At 35.7% G+C, this 27,715-nt stretch overlaps 1 protein-coding gene across 1 annotated transcript in view; it reads left to right on the top strand.

Moving 5' to 3' along the window:
* Positions 1-24,781: 24,781 nt before the first annotated feature.
* Positions 24,782-27,715, top strand: part of LOC143232270 (NALCN channel auxiliary factor 2-like) — an 89,675-nt gene continuing 86,741 nt past the window's right edge. Inside the window, exon 1 of the mRNA XM_076467458.1 lies at positions 24,782-25,698. Coding sequence (XP_076323573.1) covers positions 25,141-25,698 — 558 coding nt within the window. The 5' untranslated portion in view covers positions 24,782-25,140. The remainder of the gene's footprint in view (positions 25,699-27,715) is intronic.

Here is a 27,715-nt window from a genome sequence, read left to right as displayed (position 1 = left end):
GTAAAGCACAGATATGTAGCTCATTGTGTAGCTTTGTGCTTAATTATAAAAGAATAAAATAAACAAGCGATTATGGCAAAGTGGTTACAGATATCGAAACATACGAAAATACTGTTTGAATTTGGAAACAGATTTTATGTACATGATGCTGAAAGGTATAGAAAAGAGTTATTTCATTAAGTACGGTTGTGTTTTATAATAGGGATCGTGATGAAATCAGCAGATAGCCCGATGTGGCTTTTCAATAAGAAAACACACACACACTCGTGATGAAGTAAAATCACGACCATAAATATTGACAGTTTAAAATCATCTTGAAAATGCCTGAATATTTCACAGTACTGGACGAGCAAAACTAATGCTTATTGTCTTTGTAAATCATCCTAAATCGCTACATACATGTTTCTGAAGTAAATCAAAATTTCACTTTTTCAGTGAATTCTCATCTAAGTCAATTTTCCACACAAGCGTTCAGAAACAATTCTGATCTTTATCGCTCTAATTCTTTCACAGGACTTTTTTGTCTGAGATCCTAATAATTGCTTTTTGTACCGAAAAATATATTATAATATATCAGCATCCTTATATATATATGTTATGGACGATGAACTACTTTGGGCGTATAATTAGATTTGAGGGTAGGCTGGTAGAGATCCTGAAGAGCAATTAAAGTGAAACGGGTATATGCTTGGTATTGTTGGAACACAAAAATATAGCTAATATAAAAAAAAAAACGAACAAATATAATAAAAAAACCAACTAACCTGTACAAAAGCCAGTGTATGTTACGTCACGTTTGATTTCTCGAAAAGGAGACATAAAGGTTAACATGCATTTATCCATATAGAATAGTTCGATTACTGTCTGTCCATTACGATTTTAGCGACAGGGGGGATGCAAGGGGGTGTAGTGCCATTACACCTTATACGTGTAATGAGTGTTGGTATAATAAGTTAAAAGTAAAGACGCAATGCGGAATAACCTAGCCGAGCGCCAAGTGCATGAATTTATCGTGAAAATAAAAATATCCATCAAATTTTATGCAAAACCGTTTCTGATTAATATGTTTTCTTTTTCGTGGAAGAAATTTTTTAAAAATCTATTTTTGCTCAAACTCAAATAACTCAGTTTGTAGTTTTGACTTGCTTTTTTCAATACTTTTTGTAACATCAAACTTTACTGTAGCTAACTAGGTTACGTATATATTTATGTATTTATAAAACTTAAAGGATTGTTTCCTTAAAGATTTGCATTTATTACTCATAATTTTATGTTCTATCGTAAGTTCGTACTTTTAGGATATAAAAGGAGCTTGTAATGACTTATAAAATCATTAATTTTAGGTAAATTTTTAGTTGTTGTTCAAGTAGATCTATAATACAAGAAGACTAGTACGAGAGATGTTCCATACACCTTCGTCAAAAGCCCGGCATGGTCAGGTGGGTTAAGGCGTTCGACTCGTAATCCGAGGTCGCGGATGTTCGAATCGCGGTCGCACCAAACATGCTCGCTCTTTCAGCCGTGGGAGCGTTATAATGTGACGATCAATCCCACTATTCGTTGATAAAAGAGTAACCCAAGAGTTGGCGGTGGGTAGTGATGACTAGCTGCCTTCCTTCTAGTCTTATACACTGCTAAATTGGGGACGGCTAGCGCAGATAACCTTCGTGTAACTTTGCGCGAAATTAAAAACAAAAAAAAAAAAACCTTCGTCAGTGAAATTAAATGGTCATCGAAACGACGAAATAGACGTTTTTCTTGTCTAGTGTTGCTGACTGATGTCACATACGAAATAAATACTTCTACTTCAATTCGATAACTTACATGGCGTTTGTTGGATAGTGCTGTCCAACTCATTGTAACAAGGCTTTTGTTAATGATTATTGGGACATTTTAAAGCTCAGATGTGTAAAAAACGAGTTTTTCAAAGTATGTAACCTTCCGACACAGATCTATCCCAAAGCATATTTTATTGTACAAGATGCTGTATCTTTATTTCTCAATATTGAACACAGGTTTGTATTTTTGCTTTGAAATTCTATTACAAACGTTTTTTCATAAGTTATTACACTCCAGGATGACTACGGATCGTTTAATGGAAATGTTCAAAGGCAGTTTAATATATATATAAATTATTTATATCACAAAGCAAAACAAAGAACAAAAGCGACCCGTGGATTAAGAGTCGAGTGCCTTAACCACCTGGCCATGCCGGGCCGAGTAGGGGGATTGTTTATTAATTTTTATTCAGTTGAATTCTGCATCATAAACAAGTAATTCTTGTTTTTAGTTAATTATCAGCTGGTCCTATACAAGTACACACTCTACGTGTAGGAAGATTATGTGAAGCTACTAACACCTAGTCTGTTTTAAGTATTGGCTTTGTAGGTTTAGCCATTAGGCAGCAATGTTAGTTTTATTCTTCAAACGCGGGTTTGATTCAATAATCGGAAATTGAGGATGAGTGTAGTTGGTGACCACGTGGTCTCCACTTAAAAATAAAGTACCCAAGAATTTATAGTAAACTCGATAAGGAGGATGTGAAAGTAGAAAAGGTTAGTTTACTGATTAGGAGTACCCTAAGACGCATTAATTTCAAGGGGCTAAAACTGAAGAAACAAGATCCCATATATAATAAAGAACGAACTTCGTTTTGGGAAATGAACATGAATCTGTGTGTTCGAAACACTAGAGTAAAGGGTGGATACGCTACAAGTTTACTTGTTCAGTTTATTTCTATTTAATGTATAATACACATTTAATTTTATTGTTTCAGAATTTAGTTTTATCAGTTTCTCATGTAGTGTAAGACTAGAGGGAAGGCGGCTAGTCATCGTAACCCATCGCCAACTCCTGGGTTACTCTTTTACCAACGAATAGTGGGATTGATCGTTGCATTATAACGCTCCCACGGTTGAAAGGGCGAGCATGTTTAGAGTGACGGGGATTCGAACCCGCGATCCTCGGACAACGAGTCGAGTGCTTTAACCTCTTGGTCATGTCGGGTCACGAATTAAAGTTCTTTTGGTTGTTGCCCAGTGCAGTTTAAACACAAAAAATCGAAAACTGTTTTCTTCAGAGATCTAAATTTATGTAAAATGGTGTCAGTTTCACTTGTGTGTTAATAAGTTTTAATATATGTAATTATTGTAGTTATGAACTATTTTTCATTGCAAATAATTTCAGTTTCAGATATTATTAAACTTTGTCCTCTTGAACTGGAAATTACAGAAACTACTGATCCACTATCTCGATTTAGATATGAGTTCTTCAGGTAATAAATCTGCATAATTTATCAATAAAGAAAACAAAAATGCTTTTAATTGAGTCATATATATATATATAGAGAGAGAGTCTTAATGCACAAAATTGTTCCGAATTTAGTTCTGTCATACATAACGAGCAATGAAACAGTAATTGTAGACAATAATTCCAAAATGTAATATATAATAGTTTAATGAATCATTTAATTAAAAACCTAAATAATATATTTTCTGGAAGACCATAAACATCCTAAGAGAAATACTTGTTTATTTGTATATTATGTAATATTAAACTGATAATCTCTTACAATCACATAATCAAAGAAGATGTTATAACTTTCTTTAATATTGTTTGTTAGGTATGAATAATTTAATAAATCATATCTAAACTTTTCTGTGCTTTGGATTTATATTTTGCATATTAAATTATGTTATTGATTCTATCTCATTTCAAAATAATTTTCATATGATACAACCACAAATTTCATTTCTCTACTCGTATCTAATTTATACTGTTGTACCTTTGTTTGTAAGTCTGTTTGTTGTTCTTTGGTGAGCAGCTTTTATCCTAGCTCACCCCCTTCATTGTAAGGGTTACATGTTCATCCTCTTGTCGTTTCTGAGCTTCACAGTTAACGGGTCGGGTTCAAATCTGTGTATGTTACCAATATCACATATTTCATACTTGCAAAACTTGTAAACATTTCTCGAGTTCCAATTCAGAGCCACACAATAGCTCAACAATGAGCTGCCCCCCCAGTGGCTCAGCGGTATGTCTGTGGACTTACAATGCGAAAAACCGGGTTTCGATAGCCGTGGTAGGCAAATCACAGATAGCCCATTGTGTAGCTTTTTGCTTAATTCAAAACAACAACAACAACAATGAGCTTGAGAGGGTGTAACATGAAATAATAGGTTTCAATACCTGTAGTCTGTGAAGTATTTTTGAAACATAAATACTAAGTATATACATATTTAAAGGGTTTCAAGATGTACGTTTTATTTTTTTATAACGTATAGTACGGAGAAAGTGGCAGAACGAAAATATTATAAAAATGTGGACACTAACTAGTGGACCACTATACCAAATAAGGAAAATAAAGGCTTAACACCCATTACATGAGTTAGCTAGAGATATATTCCAAGTCTTGACCTGAGAAGTGCAGAAAATTACGCTCAAGAATTCTATCGCTGGACAGACGTGGAATGTTGAAATAACACTGTAATTGTTTAGGCAAAGCACATAACGAAATTAATGTTACCAAAAACCAATGAGTAAATTAATATTTGTGAAGAGACCAGAGTCACATGGTTTGTCTCTGTATATACTAAATTAAATGCCTTAGATGATTTCGCCAAAGATATTAGATAAGGGACACAAATAAGTTGTGTAAGGTCCAATAACAAAGTGGATTTTGGTTAGTCTCTAACGAACTAGTCCACTCATTGATGAAACAGCCCACTTGTACTAATCGAATTGAAATAACTACTTTTAAAAATACATCTACTAAACTTTTCTTAAAATCGGGAAAATACTAAAAGTTGTGAATATAATTCCGTGTTTTCGATTCAAAATTTTAAGCTGCTCCGGGGAATTTTTATGATTGCAGAAGACGGAAGAGGCAGTAATCCAGAACCTACAAGAAGTTATCTTTGTAAGTATATTATTTCTGATTTAGTGTAGCAGTGTTCTAATAAACGTTCAATAACGTGTAAAGAGAGAAAAGTGAATGATGTTAAATGTATTAACACATAGTAGGTTTGATACCACTTTTATAGGAGCTGCTGAATTATAATTTAAAATAATTATTAATGCATTTATAACAATTATGATCAAGATAATTTGTGTTAACTTAGTTGATAATTTAACTGATGTTTGTCTATATTGTTGAACATAACAGAAGGTTTTAGTACGAACACCCAGATCTTTAAAATGAATAATTCAGTGATTTAGATTTAGTATTGTTCCTAGATAACCTTCAGAGTTCCGATACATGCTCAACAGTGAATAAACAAGAAGACTGATTTGTATTTAGTTGTCCCTGTGTGAGCTCTTTATTCCATACTTCCTTCAGTTAGTAGCCTGCATGTTCCACTTGTGAAAGCATGACCTGAGATTCAATTAAATTTCTTTGTAATGAGTGTAACGACGAAGCCCACGGACTTCCCATACGCCCGTTACGTCTGCAAAGCACAGACAGCCTATTGTGAAACTTATAGTTTAAAAAACAAACAGAGAAGCAAACACAAAATATCGTTTAGAACATATTAATTACATTCGAGATTGTGTTTTCATTTAACAGGATTCACAGAAGCTGTCTAGTGTTTCATGCGGTAGTTGTATTGTATTCTATCATATATGTGTGACTATCCTACGGCTGTCATATGTAGCTTTTCTGCTTCCAAAAACTTCAGTTTTTCTTGTCGGTCAATTAAAGACAAAATGCTTGTATTTACCACAATTGTTATTCAATTATCTTTGATTTTTCAATAAGAATATCTACATCTACATAGTGACATGATAACTGATAAGCAAGCTAAAGATTTATAATTTTTATCTAAACAAGGTGATACAGTCTCAATTAGTATATTACACAAAAAACATTATGGTTAGATTTCTTCATCTGTATACATAAAAGGATAACTTCCATAGTTTTCAAATAGATACTTATGTTTATGTGGGAAACAAATCGAAAAAAAAACAAACTTCAAGCAATATTTTTTCGTAAAAGATGTAATAGCACTAATGAACCCATGGGTCTATGACCCACATTTACATGGTTGCTATAATGTAAATTTAATGCTTGAAGTATTATTTGCACTTTTTCAGCCTAATTATAATTGGCGCTGCAATACAAATGTAACTTATTTAACCAAGTTACGATCAGTAATTAGTAAATTTACTTATTTACGTGATCTAATGCCAGTTAATGCCATGTTTGAGGTTCGCCTTTGGAGAATGTCCATAAAAGTGCTTTTGAAAAATACCCGGGTTTCCTAAGGAACTTAGTGAAAAGTTTTGATTTTTTGCAAACATCAGGGCCGAGACTATTCTTTTGGCATCACTTAGAAGTGAGTCTAACAATTTGGGAGAAAGGGTTTTCTGGAAGTCCCTGGGTTACTCGATGGATTATTTGTTTGGTATCATTTAGAGGTTGATGGGTCTAGTAGTTTAAGAGAAGGGGTTTTCGTGGGAAATCCTCGGGTTCCCCAACGTGTGGAGTAAAAATGTTTACCTGTGTGCAAACTTCAGGATCGAGATGATTCATGTGTCTTTTTCTTATAGCAAAGCCACATTAGGCTATCTGCTGAGTCCACCGAGGGAAATCGAAGGGATGATTCGTTTAGTACCATTTAGAAGTCGATGAGACTAAAAGTTTAGGAGGAATTACGTGGCGTCACGTAGACACTGAATCTTGTTATACCAGTGTACAGCTCGTTAGAAATGATGGGTGTTAAGAAAGGTATGTAAGGATTACTATAAATTAACTAACAACAAGTTTATTCACAGTAAATATCATTGTTTTGTTTCCTGATATTTTATACAAAATATTGACAGTGAAAATATCATCAGTATTTTTCAATTTCCCTTGGAATTCTGAATCAATCATTTTTACCTTCAATTTTCCTTTTCATATAGATCTGGAAAAGGCTTATGTAAAGTTGACTAAAAGATGTTTTTCTTCTTACGTTTCTTTCATTTATTCACAGTTTAAAACCTTTTAGACATAGCGTTTCGACTTTCGAAAGGGTATATATTTTAATGTTATCTACGTGTAGAAATGAAGAACTGCCGATTTGATTTGTGCTACAATTAACGGAACTTTAATTAATATAATAAGTTGTTTTTAAACATGTATTTAACATTTAATTTATTTAGAAGATCTATTTCAAAAACACGTATAATTTAATGGTTTTATAATAGTAAAAATTGCTTTGTAATTTAAAAACTAATTTCAGTAAAACAAATGAATTCTAAGCTAACTTACTGATTACATTGTTGAATGTTTAACGAAATTTATAAGAAGATGTAATCCTACACTATAATTCAGAACGTCATAATAACAGGTCAGGTTTGTGAAGAGAGATGAATGAATTTCGCGATTTAACTGAAACAAATGGATGATAACAAATCCAACAGTTGTACAATACTTTTAAGGATCCAGTCATTGAAAGATATTCCATTAAGGAGCGAGTAATTGGAGGATACCCTGTTAAGATATAGTCATTACAAAAAACAACATCAAAGACTCATTTATTCTAACAGACAGAATTAAGAACGTCATTAGCAAGCCAACCGTTTGGGATATTATCTTAGGAGCTCTGCAATTGTAGGAGATTTCAGTAACAATCCAGATGTGTGAGAAAACCCAGTAAGAAGTTGGCTGATGTGAGAGACTTAATCAAAGACATTCCAGTAAGATTGAACCACTGAACTATAAAAAACCAAGATAATGTGAGAGATTTATTTATAAAATCAGCCATTCTGAGACTAATGTGCTTTAAGAACACTAAACATTGTAATAAATCATAGTAAAAATTCAGCATTTAGATGTATTTCATAAATGACCCAGACAATGTAAAAAACTTCTTTAAAATTCTAGCCGCCATTATGAGGGATTTTTAAAGGCTCGGGTACTATGAGAGTATACATTAAGGACACAATTTATGTAAAAAACTTAATCAAGAGTACAGTCATTTTAAAACACTTTATTAAGAAATCAGCCATTTTGAAAACTCCATTAAAGCCCCATCATTCTGAGAGGCTCCTTCGAAATTAATCGTTGTGATAGATTCTTATAAGGATTTGTTTGTTTGCTTGTTTTGTTTTTGAATTTCGGGCAAAGCTACACGAGGGTTATCTGTGTTAGCCGCCATTAATTTTAGCAATGTAAGACTAAAGGGAAGGCAACTAGTCATTACTAACTCTTGGGCTACTCTTTAACCAATGAATAGTACGATTAACCGCATATTATAACGCCCCCATGGCTGAAAGTGCAAGCATTTTTGGTGCGATGGGGATTCGAACCAGTGACCCTCGGATTATGAGTCGAGTGCTTTAACCTCCTAGCCATACCGGCCTCCTCTTTCAAGGAGCCGGACATTGTGAAATATTTCAATAAGCTCACCAGATGTTGTCAGAGAGTAGTTCTTATGGACCTAATCATTGTAAGGGACTCCATTAGGAACCCAGCTGTTCAAAGAGATATTATTGAGGAACTAATTGTTTTAAGAGATATAAATAATGATCAGCCACTGAAATTACACCCGTTCTCGGATACTGTATTAAAGGCAAAATATTATGGTTGACTTTTTTGTGGAACCAGCCGCTGTAAGAAATTAATGGTTATTAAGAAAGCTAACTGTTGTGAGAGGACTCAGCAATAAGGGAGATTCCATTATCAGCCATTTCATGTAAGAGATTTCAATAAGAAATTAGTCATTGTGAAAAATGTTGCAAACTTTATTGATTAAATATATACAAATCAGGCTCAGTCATTGGGCTATAAGGAACCCAAAGATTTTAGGAGATTCTTATGGAATTGTGGTTCATAATAGTAACTGTTGTGAGGAACGTTATTAAGAATACTAACCATTGTGAGTTACCTCACGCAGGAATCAGTGTTGTAGGAGACTCTATAAAAGACTCAGCTATTGTGGAACTCGATTAAGGATGAAGCAATTGTGAACATCATCCATTACTAGTGTCTTGCACAAACATTATAAGAGACTTCATTTACAACATACCCATTCTGAGAACATCATTAAGGAACCAACTGCTGTGAAAAAAATCAGCTTTTGTTGGAGAATTCACCAAGGACCTTTCACTGTGCAAATATCATTAAGTTCGCAATTAATGTTGAAGACTCCAGTAAAGAATCAGTTGTTATAATAGTGATCATTATGGACCCAATTGTTACGGACCCTTTAGTAAAGATTCAGCCATTGAAAAAGACTTCAATTGGTACACAGATGTTACAAAAGATTTCTCAAGAACCCAACTGTTATAAGAAGCTTCGTAAACAGTTGACTTTTGAAGACACACCATTACAGAACTGGTTAAATAAAATATTCATAAAAGGTTCAACTATGTGAGAAATTCCATCAATAACTAAGCTATTATAAATAACAGCTTTATGGGCAATTTAACTGTTATAAAGAGCTTTATTATGAACTGAACTTCGGAAGAGACTCTATTGAATACTAAATTATATAACACTTGACGAAATATTCAATTGCTGTGACTGACTCTGTCAGTAATACAGTCATTATGAATAACAACATTATGGGTACATCTGTTGTAAGAGCTTTTAATATGGACAGGGTTATGTTGAAAGACTATTTTTAAGGACCCAAATATCTTGAGAAGGCCTCATTAAGGGCACAGTCATTGTTAAAGACTAATAAAAATCCAATCATTATAAGATTGTTTGTTTTTTGGAATTTCGCACAAAGCTACTCGAGGGCTATCTGTGCTAGCCGTCCCTAATTTTGCAGTGTAAGACTGCAAATAGCCTTCGTGTAGCTTTGCGCGAAATTCAGAAACAAACAACAGTACCAAGTAAATGAAAACGTCAAAAGACTAGGCCAATTAAAATAAGCTTGAAAATGATTTTAAATTAAGTTAAAGCGTATCTATTGTAAGGGAACAACGTCTTCTTTCGTATGGGATAAGACCTCTTTTATCTCCTCTAATTTGTTTTCTTATTTTATCTAATATTTTTTTTTACAACGGTGGTACTATATATCACACACAACGTTCTTTAACAGTTTGAAAAAAAACATTTCAGGTTTGATATACTACTGTAAGAATACTGCATTATAGCAGCTTTTGATTGTTTGTAAATACTCCTTCAGAAGTGAATATTTAACAGTTTCTGATGGAACAATTTATACTTATCATATTTGTTTATTTTGTTGAATTTCGTATAAAGCATGTAATATGTAGTTCTATTTGTGAATTTAATGTTTACAAGAGATTCTTATTCATTAAACTTTCTATTACTGTGTAGTTGTTGGTGTCAAGTGTTGTTATTGGAATTTCTTTTTGTTCGTACATATCTTTATATCTCTGTAGATAGTAATTTTAAAGGGACTTTGAGATTATTCTGATGATCAGTTAAGTTTAGCACCCATGCTATATTACTTTTTGTGGATAGATAATTGTAAGGTAACAACATATTAGCTCATAATACTCATAAAGAACATGGCATTGAAAGTCTATTCTGTCAAAGCACCACAGATTATCAAACTTTATGCAGTGAAAATTTCTTTTATTGATTGTTCAACAAAAGCGCTTATGAACTTTACCCTGGTGGCTCAGTGGTAATCGTGATCTCTTATGACGCTATCATTCATATTTCGATACCAGAGGTGGGCAAGACAGAGATAATCCATTATGTAATTTTGCACTTAACAACGAGCAAATAAAAAGTGCATACAGTTATAAAAAGTTATTTAGTAAACGATCTTAAATAAAATACCTTTTCTTTCTATGTTCATGAAGATGAATAGAAGGGGTGGAGTATATTACATTAAAGTGATTTTGGGTATGCAAATCAAAAAGTCATTTCGTAATCACAGCCAATTTCATGTCGCAGTTGAGTGATAAACATCAGAACTAGAGTTTGACGTTGTTTGGCATTAAGTGTGATGCCACCGATAACTGGTCACTTTTAGGTAGGTTATGCTACAGCTCAGACCATCCAAATGCGCTCAGACTAGAAATTTAGAACTTATAAGTAGGAAATATTCGTTTTCTATAATGACATTTTAAAACAAAGGAAAAGGATCAACTTAGGGCATGAAAATCACTCTAGAAGAAACTTATAATAAGTCATTCCTACAGCCATTACTAGCACCTTTTCGAAATGTTTGTTTGTTTAGAATTAAGCACAAAGCTACACAATGGGCTATCTGTGATCTGCCCATCACGGGTATCGAAACCCCGTTTTAGCGGCGTGAATCCACAAACATACTGCTGTACCACTCGAAGGCTTTTCAAAATGAATAAGGGTACTGGATGTATTTTTCGTACAGCTTCAGGGTCCTTAGCATCAGTCGCATTCATAAATATTAGAGCAATTAAGCACCCACAGCACCCATAGAGCACTCGAATTTGGTAATTAAAGCGTGACATTTTGTAACGGGCGAAAATCCAAAAACAAAATGTTCGGTGGTAAAAGTCTTTAACTATTGACAACATTATAGATTGAAACGATTTTGTTAAGAAAATTAAAGATCATAGAATACACTCCACACACATACTTGTAGTTTGGTATAATTTAATGCTTACAAAAGTACCAAAAATGACGTTATTTCAGTAATTACAAAAACTCTAAAGTTATAATATGCTATCACATTGAAACAAAAAATGTTAGACCACACAGTAATAAAAACATTTAAAACCTGTCTTTCAACACCGTATTTCATTTGGAAATATTTTGTCTACAATATGAAGTACAGTACATCAATAGTTCCCCCTTTTCCTTTGCTATTTGTTAAATTTACACAAACGAATTAAAAAATAGTGCTTTGTCTGTTGCGTTATATATACCTGGTGGCAAGTATGTTCATGAGATATTTGTAATCTAAGGACGTGATCATACAAAATTAAACGTTTTTTTGAACTATCTTAATGAAAAGTACAGTTTCCATTCAGTCGAAAATAAAGAGAACTATTTATTCATGATCTTCCAATAATCGAAAGTGACCAAAATTATTCTAAAAAATAAAAACTTACAGAAAACGAACACACAGTAACCAGTATTCCAGTTAAACCACATGTCACTCACTCTCAATCAAAATAGTTTAACTTTAGAAAAACTGGCAAATATAAGCTCCTTTGGACTTCTAGCTACCGAAACCAAAAGGGGGTTAAAGAAGCACTTCAAGCGAAAACCAGGAACACAGTGTCAGAAAATGGAATCAATAAATATATAGTACGAGTCATCACCAACTGCATAACTATTTTACTATTTAAAATTGTATGTGCGTTAATTAACTCAATTCGTTATTAATTTTCTTATGTTTAACAGATTTGTGAATTTACACATTGCAGGCAGATAGGCTTAATCGATAACACTACACAACAATTTTTCTGAAAAGTTTTTGCTGATTGTGACAGGTACCTGGTGGGTATGCACAAATATAGTTTTGGTTTTGCTTCATCACGTAGGAACTCTGAGAAATAGACAGTTAACTGTGTACCGGCAGTAACGTGTTTAATTGTGTTTATGTTTCAAATACGCTATTGAGCTCAGCATAATTAAAAGTGTTTTTCTCCTGATTTTCGTTTGTATTCAATGTCCGGTGCATTACGTTGCATTGTCCAACAGTAGTCAGCAAGCACTGACGGATTCCGGTTGCCCTGATATCGTTTTCCCATTGTAGCAATGTCCTGGTGAATCCTTTCACCATGTTCGTCACTGACAACACCGAGATTTGCGGGGAAGAAGTCCAAGTGTGAGTGGAGGAAATGAATCTTGAGTGACATGTTGTACTTCATTGTTTTGTATGCTTTGAAAAGTTTGTCTACCAGCTGAATGTAATGTGGGGCTCTGTAATTACCAAGAAAATTGTCAACAACATCTTTGAACGCTTTCCAGGCAATCTTTTCCGGCTCAACTAAGAGATCTACGAACCGCTTGTCACTCATAACATGTCTGATCTGAGGGCCAACAAAAATGCCTTCTTTGATCTTGGCCTCAATTATTTTTGGAAACATCTGTCTTAAATAAAGAAAACCTTCGCCTTTTTTGTTCATTGTTTTCACGAAATTCTTCGTAAGTCCTAATTTTATGTGAAGAGGAGGCAAAAAATCTTTGCCGGGTCGACAAGCGGTTCATGCGCCACATTTTTCTGTCCTGGAACTAACCTTTTACGGAGTGGTCAACTCTGTCTAGAATAATGTGACTCTTTGGCACGACTGTCCCATTCACAGATGAAACAACAGTACTTTGTATAGCCGAGCTGCAGTCCCAGTAACAGAGCAACGACTTTCAGATCTCCACAGATATTCCAGTTGTACTTGCTGTACTGGATGTGCTTCAGCAACATTTCCATGCTCTCGTAGGTTTCTTTCATGTGTGCTGCATAGCCAACAGGTATTGAAGGGTGAACGTTGTCATTGTGTAACAGAACAGCTTTGAGGCTTAACATTGATGAATCAATAAAGAGACGCCACTCTTGCGGGTCATGGTCACAACAGAGAACAATCCTTCGATGTCAACACAGAAACAGAGACTGTCAACTTGTGCAAAGAATTTGCTTATATCATCTTGGCGGCTTAGAAAAACAGAAATTTTAGTACCTCGTGACAGCAAACACCATTCCTGCAGTTTCGAACCCAGCAATTCGGCTTTTGCTGTTGATAGACCCAAATCTCTAACTAGATCGTTTAATTATGACTGTGTTATGAGGTATGGATTGCCTGAGAAGCACGGTTCAAAATACGGATCAATGTCACTGCCAGTTCTCTGCATTGCAGTTTCTTCATCTGGTTCGTCTGAGGTCCATTCCTCTGGTGGTTTTAGAATTGGAAGACTGTCGTCATGTGGCACGGGTCTCATTGCTAAAGGCAGATTAGGGTATTCAATTGACTTCTTGTTTTTGGCAGACACATTAGTTAAACAGAAGTAACAGTCCGTCACATGGTTCTTTTGTTCTCGCCATATTATCGGGACAGCAAACGGCATTGTCTTTCGAGTGCCTCTGAGCCAAGCTCTCAGACAGACAACACCTGTCGCACAACAAATGTGAGGCGCTCATTACTGGTCTTGATCACCAATTTTACAGTCGAAGTACAGATGATATACTTTCTTCACAAAAGCGGTCATTGAGTGTCTCTGATGAACAAGCGTATACTCGCCACAAATATAGCAGAATATATCGCGGCTGTTACGACATTGACGAGACATATTGACCGACACCAATCGTCCTGTAAAACATCTACAATATCTAACTTACTTGTTACAGTGCTCCTGAGGCAATGCTATATTCTGAAACAATACGTACACACTATAAGGTCTATATTAATCCAATGAGCAGCATCTGTGTATGCAAGCCACTTTTATAGCCTGCTGAGACAGTGTCAAGCTGGATCCGGCCTGCCCGGGCTGCATACTTCCACAGAACAGCTTCAAATCTGGCCTGATTTCATGCCTGGACATGTCCAGACTGCACAAAACATTGTTCATAGGTCTCTAACAGAAATGAAAATTTTTGGACACAAATATAAGAAAAAACATGACAAAACTGAAGATTTCGATGAAACGGTACGTGATGGGCAAATTTGGATGTGAATTTCTTGATCAGCAGCCAACAATCTATAAGGAACACCCAACAGTGTTCAAGATGCAAATACTTCGTTGTGTAGTGTAATTAATAATAATATATATATGATATCGAGATTTTTTCATTCGATTGATTCCCATATTTTAAAAGATTGTTCAGTTAGTTTATAATTCCATCTGTCATATTTAAATTTTGTAGTGCATATTGGTGTATAAAATATATTATACTAAGTGAACGTTGACTGTTAAATTAAAGAAAAATAACACATTTAGTGTTGTAAGGCTGTTTATTTATAGAATTAAAAGTTTATCCATCCAACCTAATAAGAGCTGTTTAGAATTGTTGAATAGCTTATGGGTTATTAACCCTTAAATTTTAACGAGGTAGTTAACCACTCCTAGACTTGGCAGATTCCATCCTCCAGCATACTTTTTTGATAAATCCATCTGTTCATCCTCAAACTTCTAACCAACACACTCAGTTCTAGCTTATTCATCGGATTTTACGACTCAATGAATTAAGTTCAGACCTCGATGTCTGATGATCTAAAGATCTCTAGAAAGATATGACAAATTTAAAGCAGTATTTTGTTTGCCCTGTTATCTTCTTTTTCTCATCCTTCATACGACCTCAGTTCCATCAGTGCTTCACATCTGTATATAAAGCTGAATATCACTTTACGACCTTAGTTCCATCAGTGCTTTGCATCTGTATATAAAGCTGAATATCACTTTACGACCTTAGTTCCATCAGTGCTTTACATCTGTATATAAAGCTGAATATCACTTCATAACCATAGAACCAGACTGTCCTATGAATGTATTCTCAAATAACTGATTAACTTTACGGTGGAGATAGTAACTGCAGATAACAGGATGAATAACAGAAAATATAACATCAATGAATCCAGATTTCTGACTCTGACTAACTTTAAAGAAAAATGTTAAAACCAATGTTTAAGGGTTGTTGTACTTAAGGCTCATACTTAACTCCTGAAATAGAAGCAGATGAGAATGGAGACACACGTTTATTTCCCCTAGAGGGGGTGCCAGTCTGTTGTAGGGCAACTCCCAGTTTGGTACCAATTATGGAGCTGTGGAAATTGAAGCAATTGGTGGAAATCTGAGTAAGCGTAGGATAGTAGAAAAACTTAATCCAGAAAGAATTAACATTATTTCTCTCAGGGTGCATTCACTACATCATTGATAATTCCAGAAACAAATGCAGGAAGGATATATTTATGATGTCACAAAACCTGTCACATAGCTGAAGTGTTGAAGAAAGTAAAAGTATAGGAATCTATATAATTGTGAAGTGGCCTCTTCCATAAAAAAAAGTGACACCTGAATGAATGTCCCAATACAATAAGTAACCAAAGCAACTGCAAGTGTCCATATTATCCGTCCATATACACTGTTAAGAGTAATAATATCCGTACACACGTATGTGTGAAAAATGAATTGAAAATTTAAAAGAACTATAACAAGAGCTCCCTTACTATAACAAGAGCCCCCCTTAAATTAAAAAGAAAGGAACACCTTTTAAGCCTGGGATATTGTTTCCCCTTTTCTTTTTCTCAGGCTTGTTAGGAAGCTGACTTTTGTATATAATTTTAAGATTTTTTCATAAAAGAAAAGGCGAGTCTATATAAATATAATAGTACCATCTTTAGTCTGTTCTATGTTTAACTAGTTACTTACCAGGGTGTAAATGGGTCTTCATCAAATTTGGTATGGAGGTTCATCGGTTCCATGGAAAGAAACATACATATTTTTAGTTTTGTACTTTAAGTATTTTAGTTTTTGTGTTTTTTACCACTGTTTCATCCCCTTTAGATAGATCTTCACCAAGTTTGATATAGAGGTTTACTGGGTCCATAGAAAGATGCATACAAAGTTTCAGTGTTGTATTTTGCGTTTTGCGGTTCACATGAGAGTTTTTGCATTTTTTACCACTATATCCCCTCCTTTAGGTGGATCTTCCCTAAATTTGGCATGAAGGTTTGTTGAGTCCATGCAGAGATACATGCAAATTTGTGACTTCACATTTTGTGTTTTGCAGTTCTTGTGGGCATTTTTTACACTTACGTGTAAGGGAAACAACTTTTCGTATTCTCAGATAATCTTTCGTTAAACATGAATTTGCATAAACTTCGTTCAACAAAGTAAGTACACACAACAAACATTACAACAGTTTAGGGATGTTACACTACAGCTTATTATAAAATACAATAGATATGTCATAAAACCTTTTTGATACAATTATACGAAATAAAGTATTAAATACAACAAATAGCTAAATAAAATAATCATTTAACAAAGACTGCGCATCATACAATACTACAACACAACAACACTTTATAAATATAACATATTTACAATATACAGTAAAAACTCTTTTTAACATCGTTTCTTAAAACAAAACACCAAAGACTTCAGAAAGTGACAACTATTTAAATTATCAGCAAAATGCATGTTACGTTCCTGACATATTTACATCTACATAACTCACAAACAGTAACATTAAAATGAGGATGATAATAGCTACTACTTAAAGACGAGTAATGTTTCATGTTATGAACATAACATTCACATATAAATATTTCAAAATGGAAACGACGATAAATACTTCTGTTTTCAGATGAAGGAAAGTTTTTTAGTTTTTATTAATTTATATTCAAAATCTCATATTTATTCAGTATTTTCCTTTGTTTCCAGTTAAAACAAGTGAATGAAAAGTATAATGAATAGAAATTAGTTAAGATACGACAAAAAAAGAAAGAAAGAACATACCGTGCATTAATGATCTTGTGTTTGATTTTAGAATTTTAACGCTACATCTTCCAGGTCAGCTTTTGACTTTTTGTTGATAAAGATGGTCCATTTGCTAAATTATCTCCATGTCCTTTGGCAGGTTCTTCTTGGTTTATCAAATTTGTGCAAGATTTGATGAAGTTCTCGTTCAACCATAGACAGGTCAAAATTACTCTGAACCCTACATAGGTCCGTCTCCCATTTGTTTAGGGCCTACAGTTCTTGGACTCTATTTGGCTGACATTGTGTTTTTTTTTTCATTAAAAGACAATTCAGCTGTTTAACCTATGAAGCTAACTGATATTTTATATAGTATGTTCATCCCTAAGGTTTCAGTATCAGAACAAAGAATGGAGACAATTTAAGTTATCTTGTGAGTGGCATTTCATGGTCATAGTCAAATACGTGCTTAATTTTTCACCATTACCAGAATGACAGCTGGTCAGAATGGTGACTCCACTCCACTCAGAGTGCCTGATACACTGCAGAATCGATCAGTTTTCTGGTGACTCCTTCTTCATCCAGGAAATATACCTCATCTTTGTATACAATTAACGCATACCAAGCACCACACAACTGTGAAAAAACTGGGCTCGCCACCAAACATTTCGGTTTAGCTGAATATTACGCCTTCTAATGGTCGTGATCAAACTTCATATGGATTCTATTAGTTTTCTGGATTTGAAGCCAATCTTGTTAGGTAACAAGATGCTGGTAGCTTACTCGATATTGACCTACCAGACCAGAACAAATGTAAACATTTTGGTCCTCATGTCTAGAGTGGCATCTGGAGACAGAAGTGTGTGTGTGTTTTTCCTATAGCAAAGTCACATCGGGTTATCTGCTCAGCCCACTGGAGACAGGAATTGGCAGCATTTGTTATAATGCAATCAGGATCGGCATGGCCAAGCGTGTTAAGGCGTGCAACTCGTTATCTGAGTTCGCATCCCCGTCGCGCCAAACATGCATCGCCCTTTCAGCCGTGGGGGCGTTATAAAGTTACGGTCAATCCCACTGTTCGTTGGTAAAAGAGTAGCCCAAGAGTTGGCGGTGTGTGGTGATTACTAGCTGCCTTCCCTCTAGTCTTACACTGTTAAATTAGAGATGGCTAGCACAGATAGCCTTCAAGTAGCTTTGTGCGAAATTCAAAACAAACAAACAAACAAATAATGCAATCATCATGAAAAACCTACCCTCTCATTGGTAATCACTGCTTAGATGTGTTTGCAGTTTGGTTGCTCCTTGAGGAACACAAAAATTCTGTGATGCACCTCAAGGGAATGGTCTAGTAAAAAACAAACAAATACAGTAGTTGCTGTTTGATTCTCTCCTCTTACAATTCATCCATAATTACTATCTCGACTCTGATCACCAAAAACTGATAATTATTCAATTAGGGTGAAGACACTTTTCACACCCGGTATTGTTACATTCTCATGCTATACATTCTTGCTCAAAAAGGTTGCTACATATTCGAAAAATGTGATTTTTGGTCATTTGTATCATTTTAAAACTAAATCCACTTTGTCCGTTGCCCTTAAACTTTCAAGTTTTATTTCTCTAGTATTCTACATTACCTGAGTTCATCTTGAGTCGATTTAATCCTTGAACATGGGAGTGTTCTGAGACTTGTTCCAAACGCAATGTCTGTGGTGAGGTATAAAAGCTAGGAATTTTGGTGTTACTTTTGTACCCTACCTATTGGCGACGCATTTTTAACTCTGTAAATATTTTAGACATTATGTCAGGTCCTACTAGCGTAGGTTTGAGAAATCAGATGGTTGCCTACGACAACGCTGGGTTGAAACAAGGCGATATTGCAAGACGACTTAGTGTATCCAGGTAGACCGTCAACAGAGTTTTCAAAAGAAGAGCTGCAACCGGAAGTGTGGGTCCCAGCAGTGCCATTACAACACGCGATAATTGCCGGATTCTCACCATTGTTCGTTGAAACCGTACGATGTCTTCCAGGTCGATTGCTTCTGAGTTACGTGCGCAACAATTGATCCGGATTTCACGCCAGATGGCTAACCTACGATTGGTGCAAGTTGGATACAGAGCAGAACGGATGGTCAAAAAACTTAAACTGACAGGTAGACATCGCAACAACAGGTTGCAGTGGGCTCAGCGATACTGTAATCTGAAGATCGCACACTGGAATCATCTAGTTTTTGCTGACGAATCCAGATTTCTGCTTTATCTAACTGAAGAACGATTACGAGTGCACAGGCTTCCTGGAGAACAGCTGAATGATGAAAATGCTCAACCCAATGTCGCAGGAGACGGGGGTTTAGTGTACGTTTGGGATGCATTCTGTTCTGCGGCTGTCAGCCAGTTGGTCATTCGGATCAAAACGTCACTGGTGCTGTATATTACGATATCCTGGATCGCAACTTAGTGCTATTTGCCCAGGACATTTTCCAGGACAATTTCCAGCTGCAACAGGACAATGTACAGGCCTATAATGCTCGTAATGTGCAAGATTTCTTGCAAAAACGTGATGTGTTGGTTCATGAGCAACCACTTGTAAGCCCAGATACCAAACCGATAAGAGCATCTCTGGGATGAACTTGGCCGTGCAGTCAAGAATAGCAACGATCCCCTTACAATCCTACAGCAGTTACGCCAAGTAATAACTGAAGATAGGAACAGAATTCCAAATCAAAGACTCGTAACGTTAGTTGAGAGTATGCCCCGCCGCCTAGCGGACATTATTGCAGCACTTGGAACTACATACGTTATTGAGTTAAATATTCTGATGTGGATGTAATGGTTGCACGTTTACTGAAAGTTTCAAATTGATACTAAATATTTTCACAAAATGACGGTCTTATTTGTTTTGACTTAGAAATGGAGAAAAAGCCCATTTCTGGTGGTACAGATCTTACGCTCTATCGAAATTTCCATAAAAATGACATAATCATGAAATGTTACACGAATGTTCGTGTTATAAACATACTTACCAATAATTACCAAAGGAAAGACATTACATATATTAAAAACACAAGAAAAATAACAAATAAGGGACAAACAAGCTCAAAATATCACATGTAACAACCTTTATGAGCAAGAGTGTATAGCCTCTCATGAAATTGTCCATGATAACATCCTAATGATACATAGTTGTAATAGCTGAAGATGCCTTCCTAACTAGTGAAGTAAGTCATCCATGTAAGTGGCCCACGGAACATTTATTTTAAGTCTTGGACTCATTAGACAGATAGCTCAATTCCTTTCCAGGTCGAAACGTCTAAACAACTCAGCCATGATTGTATCAATAAGTTTTTCCTTACTAAAATGCTCAATAAAATAACATGTCAGACCCTAAACTTAACATTTGTCATTGTACCTCAAGTCGCACCTGCTTTAAACATTTAATTAAGTGGTCCAGTTCGTTTCGGCTGTATCCTTGAGCACTTGAGGGAAATATTTGTTTTAATTTGCAATAAGAAAATTGTCTGTGTAAAAATAAAGTAATTCTAGAGTCTCTTTAGCAAACACAAAGCTGAGACTCCAAAAACATCAAGGTTTCAGGTACCTCTACATTTGAATGAGCATTTGGTACCTGCTCCTGTGTAGCAGAACAATAATTTGCTAAAAGCAGCTTGTCTTCTGGCTCTTCATGACTCCAAAGTTATCCATGACCAATACTAGTAGTAGCAGTATGCATCCCATCACGGAAAAGCTAATGTCAGCCTATGGGTCTCCATCTTCACTCTTTGAGGCCAACAAGAGAACTTTGGCTGACAAATATCATTAATCAGTGACACCTTTTGGCTGGTCCTGAATAACAACAAACAGAATTTAGGTTTGTCTGTCTTAACCAGATTGCATTACTCAATTTCAGGACCACCAACGCACATGTCACCATATCAGTCCTTAGTAATCTGTGGTTTTTGAACTTTGAGGTCCCGTCTCAGAAATGAATCTGTTCAATAGCTCTGGATAATTCAAGCTGTGATTTCCCTTCCTGAGTTTATGGCTGTAATGATACTATAGACATGAACCTTCACAGAATAAGTAAAAGCACTACTTCCAGTGGAGGATTTCTTCTAGATATTACTACTGTTTTAACAATTTCCTACTGTCAGTGACATTGCCCTTCATTTACTTATAGTCCTTCGGTTCTTGAAAATGCAATTTATTTTTAATAAAAATACTTTAAAGTCAAGCTACACAAAAACTACGGAGAGTAGAGAGAAGTGCGTCAATTAATAAAAAAAGATTGAACATTTATATTTTCACAGGATCATTCAGCAACTGGAAACAGGTTATATTTCAAATAGTGAATAACAAACAACTTTCTCTTCAACATCTATCACGAATTAGCTAAAATGTTTGTATAACCCTGAGTAATACAAGCATTGCCTCTAGATCCTACAAGAAGTTTCCACAAAAGTATCAATAAGGTTCCTTCTTAAAGTTTGGTTATGACCAGTCTACCCAACCCAATTTGGAATAATCGGATTGCATCTGAATGTATTGTTTGTTTTTGTATTTCGCACAAAGCTACTCGAGGGCTATCTGTGCTAGCCGTCCCTAATTTAGCAGTGTAAGACTAGAGGGAAGGCAGCTAGTCATCACCATCCACTGCCAACTCTTGGGCTACTCTTTTACCAACGAATAGTGGGATTGACCGTCCCATTATAACGCCCGCTCCCACGGCTGAAAGAGTGAGCATCTTTGGTGCGACGGGGATGCGAACCCGCGACCCTCGGATTACGAGTCGCACGCCTTAACACGCTTGGCTATACATCTGAATGTAACTTACGTTATAAGTCAAAAGTGACATTTTAAAATTTAAAGTTTATCTACATTACGTTAAACTATGGTATCACTATATTAACATCAACGTTTGACCCCCATTAGCATAACGGCATGTCTATGGACTTATACCACTAGAAACCGGGTTTCGATACCTATGGTGGGCAAAGCACAGATAGCTCGGTGTGTAGCTTTGTGCTTAATTTCAAACAAACAAACCCATCAACATTTTACTTCAACCTTGTGTTTCGCTGTGGTACAAGTAACCGGTATAGCTGTGGCATACATAACTGGTATAGCTATGGAATAAGTAAACGGTGTAGCTGTGGTATAAGTAACTGTTACAGCTGAGGTATAGAAAGGAAAATAAAATAAAACTATCAGAAATCTACTTTTATTTCCTCTTTTTTCTTTACCAACACTAAAAACAACTATACATCTCCTTAACACCCTCTGTCGTTGAATAATACAGTTATTGTTTATAAACGTGTTTGCTGTATTGATACACATTTATTTTATTCAATTATTAAATTACATTTGGTACTTTGATCTTTAACTAATACCAGTCTAAGCCGTGATCTCATAAACTAATAAAGGAGTAACGGGGTAAGAATCAGTTGTTCTCGTTCAAAGCCGATTAAAAAGAATGTTTGTCTTATACACTGCTGGCCAATATCTTAAGGCCAATGAACATAAAGAAAAAATATGCATTTTACGTTGTTAGAATCAACCACTTATTTGAGTAGAGCTTTGAAAGATGAAAATAAGAAAAGGGAAAATAAAAATAAAACATTTTAAAGCATTTAATAGGGAAAATGTGAATATTATAAAATTAGCCTAAATACTAGCTGGTCAAAAGTTTAAGACCATACCAAAAGGAAGTCCTAAACAGGGTAGGAAATGCCCAACAAGAGGTTTCAGTAGTGAGCTGCACGGCCGTCATTGCGAATAACTTCAAACATTCGCTTTGGCATGGTCGATATAAGCGTTTGCAGAAGGTTGGCTGGAATGTTATTACAAGTGGCGAAGATGGCTTCACGAAGATCATGCACTGTTTGGAATTCTTGTCCATGTTATAGACTTCCCTTGTCATCCACTCCCAAACATTTTTAATGGTGTTCAGTTCGGGCGAACACGCTAGAGGGTTCAAAAGAATCACGTCATTCGTGATGAAACAGTCCTTTGTCCTGCGGGCATTGTGGATTGCAGCGTTGTCCTGCTAAAAGATCCAGTCATTTCCACATCAGCAAGGGCCTGCAGTCAATAAGGATGCTCTCTCTAACACGTCAATGTAGCCAGCTGTTGTTTGATGCCCTTGTATTACCTGAAGCTCCATTGTTCCATGGAAGGAGAAAGCACCCCAGATCATGATGGAACCTCCTCCACTGTGTCGTGTAGAAAATGTCTCCGGTGGGATATCCTTATCGTGCCAGTAACGTTGGAAGCCATCTGGACCATCCAAGTTAAAATTTTTCTCATCAGAGAACAAAACCTTCGTCCACTTTTCTACGTCCCATGTTTGGTGCTTCTCAGCAAAGTTTAACCGAACTGTTTCATGGTGTGAGAGGAGACGTGGCCTTTGAAGAATTTACGGTTTTTAAAGCCTTTCTCTTGTAGATGCCGTCTTATTTTTATTAAGCTGCATTCTGCGTCCGTAAGGGCCTTAATCTGGTTCGACGAGCGGCTGGTGTCTTGCCGAACAATCCGTCGAATCTTCCTGCTCAACGTTGGTGATATTTTCTTGGGCCGACCACCTGAAATTCTCGTTCCGTATCCCCCAGGGTCTTTTAAGAAATTTGCAACAACAGTTTTACTACGCCCAATCTCACCAGCGATGGCACGTTGAGAGAGACCATGCTTTTGCAGCTCAACAATTCTGCCACGTTCAAACTCTGCCAACTTTTTAGCCTTTGCCATGTTTTTGCCCAATGTAACACAGGAGATGTTAGTGGGAGATGTTGACAACGCTAATGCTTGAACACAAATAACTAGATTTCGATACGTGTTTACCAATTAACGCTTCGTTTCAGTGTGGTCTTAAACTTTAGACCAGCTAGTATTTAGGCTAATTTCACAGTGTTCACATTTTCCCTATTAAATGCTAAAAAAGTTTTTTTTTATTTTCCCTTTTCTTATTTTCATCTTTCGAAGCTCTACTCAAATAAGTGGTTGAGTCTAACAACGCAAAATGCATATTTTTTCTTTATGTTCATTGGCCTTAAGATTTTGGCCAGCAGTATATAGAGTGCTCTTTAGATGTTCTTCTTTCATTGATATGACGTAAGCACCCGAAGATGATTTACAAATCACAATGTCAATAATTCTAATATGATAACATAAGTTTTGAAACTTCTCTTTTGACTGTTTCATATTATCAATGAATATAATGGTCAAACAAATTTTATTTCACGAAGTCGCTAACGTTGTTTGTGATTGTGTAGTATATATACTATCGCTTCTACTAGAACAAGATTAACACTTGTGGGTTCTTTTTCTCTTTCCCACTTGTCGCTAGGTTACAGCTAGACTGCATCCCTGCATTGTCGAAAGCCAGGAGAGAAATCGCGCAGGCGCGTCTCACTTCTCCACAGACCGTGGTGCCTGCATCAATAAAAGGCTAGATAGAGGTTTCCGAGAAGCAAAACACTGGTGTAGGTTTTACCAAGTCCGCTAAAAGTCGAGGTTTAACGGTTTACGTTCAATGATATTCACATGGTCATGTGCTGTCTTATCTTGGGAAAACTAGAGAGAAACTTTCCCAGTAATATGACGTCAAGAAAAGAGGTGTGGCACTTGGGATGAAGAGAATGAACATCCGGTACAGATACAGTGTCACTCCCGTTTCTCTACTGTTATCCCCGAAAAAGACGGACGTGCTTACGGTCACTGGTAACACCCTGTGGCAGGCATGGGGCCACACATGGCACGGTCAGCCTGTCATGAGGCCCCTCGCTGGCTTTTGCTTCCGTCAACTTGATTGGCCACAGTTCCTAATCCGATGAAATATGAAATTTGTGTTTAACTATGAGACCTGCACACCAAACTTGGAAAAGCCCTACCGTGAAATATTACAGAAGTGGCGGCTGTGCCTGGCATCTCTCGTCTTCTTTGCCATCGTCTTAGTCGATAACGTGGCAGCTTGTCATGTAAACACTGTCCGTTCTCAGTTTCGAAATCCTTGGATTCCTTACGACTTTATGAATGACTACACGTTTAACACTGAGGTGATTCGCACCTGCCATGGGCCACAGGAGCCGCGCCAATCACAGTGCCTTCATTTAGAAGAGGACTTATGCAGTTTGCTGCCGAGTACGAAGCGGGAGCAGCGGCTGGGGCAACTTCATCTTGATTTTTGCTCTAATTACGCCCTAAAATCTGTGCTTGACTCACAAGGTTGGCAGTATATTAAGGGTGATGACGTTGACCACTGCAGGACGACTCTTCATGACGTGGTCAGTTTGGACAACATAGCCAAGAGGGTGATGTGTGAGGTGGAAGATGTACTTGCTCGATATGATTGTCAAGCGGGTTTTTCGGTCAACTTTAAATGTGAAGATTGTGAGGTGGGTAACAGTATTTTCGTCTATACTGAAAATATAATGTTTGGTTCACCACTACCATATTATTAACAACTTACGATGAAAACAAACTAACTCCATATGTCAAAACTAACAAAATAAGATGAAATGTAGCTACTTTTACACTATGTAGAAACCAGGGACATGTAATGCAACACAAAAACATACAAGTGTTAGAATTCAATGATTAATTGGTTGGGAACATTCGTTGTTTCGATAATTTCTTCTTCATCTCAAAAATGTGTCAGGGGATTCAGCCAGCTTAATAATTGAGGTTAGTCCCAAATCCACATATTAATCTAACAACGTAAACTCATTTTATAACTTAATAAATACATTTGTTTATCAAGCATCATAAGCAATGATATAATAAAACTAACCTTCAAGATATACTGGTGTATATCTTTATTGTTATACGTGAAATAGCGATACGTAGTTTATACTGTTAAATATAGTGATTATTATAAAGTAAACAAGAGGAAATCCTCAATAGCTTCGGCCTTGAAATTCGTTTAAGGGTTTACCTCCTCATTCGAAATCTGTAATTAGATCATAAATCGGAGAAGACATGACGTTGTTTGTACTTAAAAAACAAACAAAACAGAAATACAGAACCGTTCTATGAACTGCTCATCGTGGCTAAAGAAAGATATAATTTAAAAAAATTATAAACATCTATATATACCAATCATGCATCTTTAATACATAAATAAAGTTGTTCGAGTTTTAAGGACATTGATGTAATTTTTTCTTGAACAAAAGTGAAAGCGACTTAGTTTTTTGTACTCATCGTGAGCTTGTAAGCTAATGGTAAAATGTATAGCTTAAGAAATCAAGTAAAATTAGATAGTTTGAGTGTGTTTGTGTTTTTCTTATAGCAAAGCCACATCGGGCTATCTGCTGATTCCACCGAGGGGAATCTAACCCCTGATTTTAGCGTTGTAAATCCGAAGACTCACCGCTGTCCCAGCGGTGGATAAATAGTTTCAGAGCGTAGAATGCTCTTCTTTAAATTCAGTAATCAGTCTTTAATTGGAGTAAACACTCTACATTAGGGCTTTTAAAAATGTTGGTTTATTAACGTAAAATGATTAAAGTGTTCACTAATTAATAATATTATTTTTTCAACGATTTTTTTCTTACATTTACCAACAAATTCTAATATTTACGTTTCTTATACCTGTAAACAAATATTTGTCTTATTGTTTTACATATATGTTTCCTAAAACTTTAAACAAATAAGTTTTTATCGAGTGATCTTCCTTACTTCCTGGTAAGCAGGCAGTGTTTTTCACGATCTTGCCAGTAAGTTTAAATTACAAAATTCCAGAACAGTAAATGTGGTTTCGAAACCTTTTGATCCGTGTGAATAATCGCGTCTTACGTGTATACCATGCTGCAATTAATAACTCATAATTGCGTTTCTGCTCATTATATCACAATAAGTGACTCGAGGTTACGTCAGTTGTTTTGTAAAGTCACAATAAATGAGGTTATGTTTATGATCTATTATGATAAAATAAATGACTCATGGTTACGGCCATATTTCTCAACGATAAACCAATCCAAATTCAACACAAAACTATGGATCTACGAACACCTGCTACGAATATTTTTGGTTTTGAAACAGTAAGTGCCGGACTAATTCTTCTACGCATGTATTTATTTTACAAAGCAGATACCAAGATGCAAATACAGCAAAATTTAAGTAGAAAATTGTTAGAAACAACGAAAAGGAAATTAAAATCGTTGCTCAAAAACAGTTACGTGTTAAAAACCTAATCAGGAAAGGAACCATAAATATTAAAAGAAACTGTAAATTATCCAGACTTTGACTGCCAGATTTACATACAAAAATTAAAATGTCAAAAATATAATTCGTAAATGAAATATTTAGCTATTTATGTTCGTGGTATATATATATATATATGTTTGTTTTCGATCTCACTCACAGATGTATCATCTACTGAGGCAACGTTAACTTAGCTGCTTCGCACATTAC

The sequence above is a fragment of the Tachypleus tridentatus genome, chromosome 11, assembly GCF_004210375.1.
Source record: "Tachypleus tridentatus isolate NWPU-2018 chromosome 11, ASM421037v1, whole genome shotgun sequence".
Classification (NCBI taxonomy): domain Eukaryota; kingdom Metazoa; phylum Arthropoda; class Merostomata; order Xiphosura; family Limulidae; genus Tachypleus; species Tachypleus tridentatus.
Note: the sequence above shows the minus strand (reverse complement) of the source record. Positions and strands in the feature narration are given on the sequence as shown.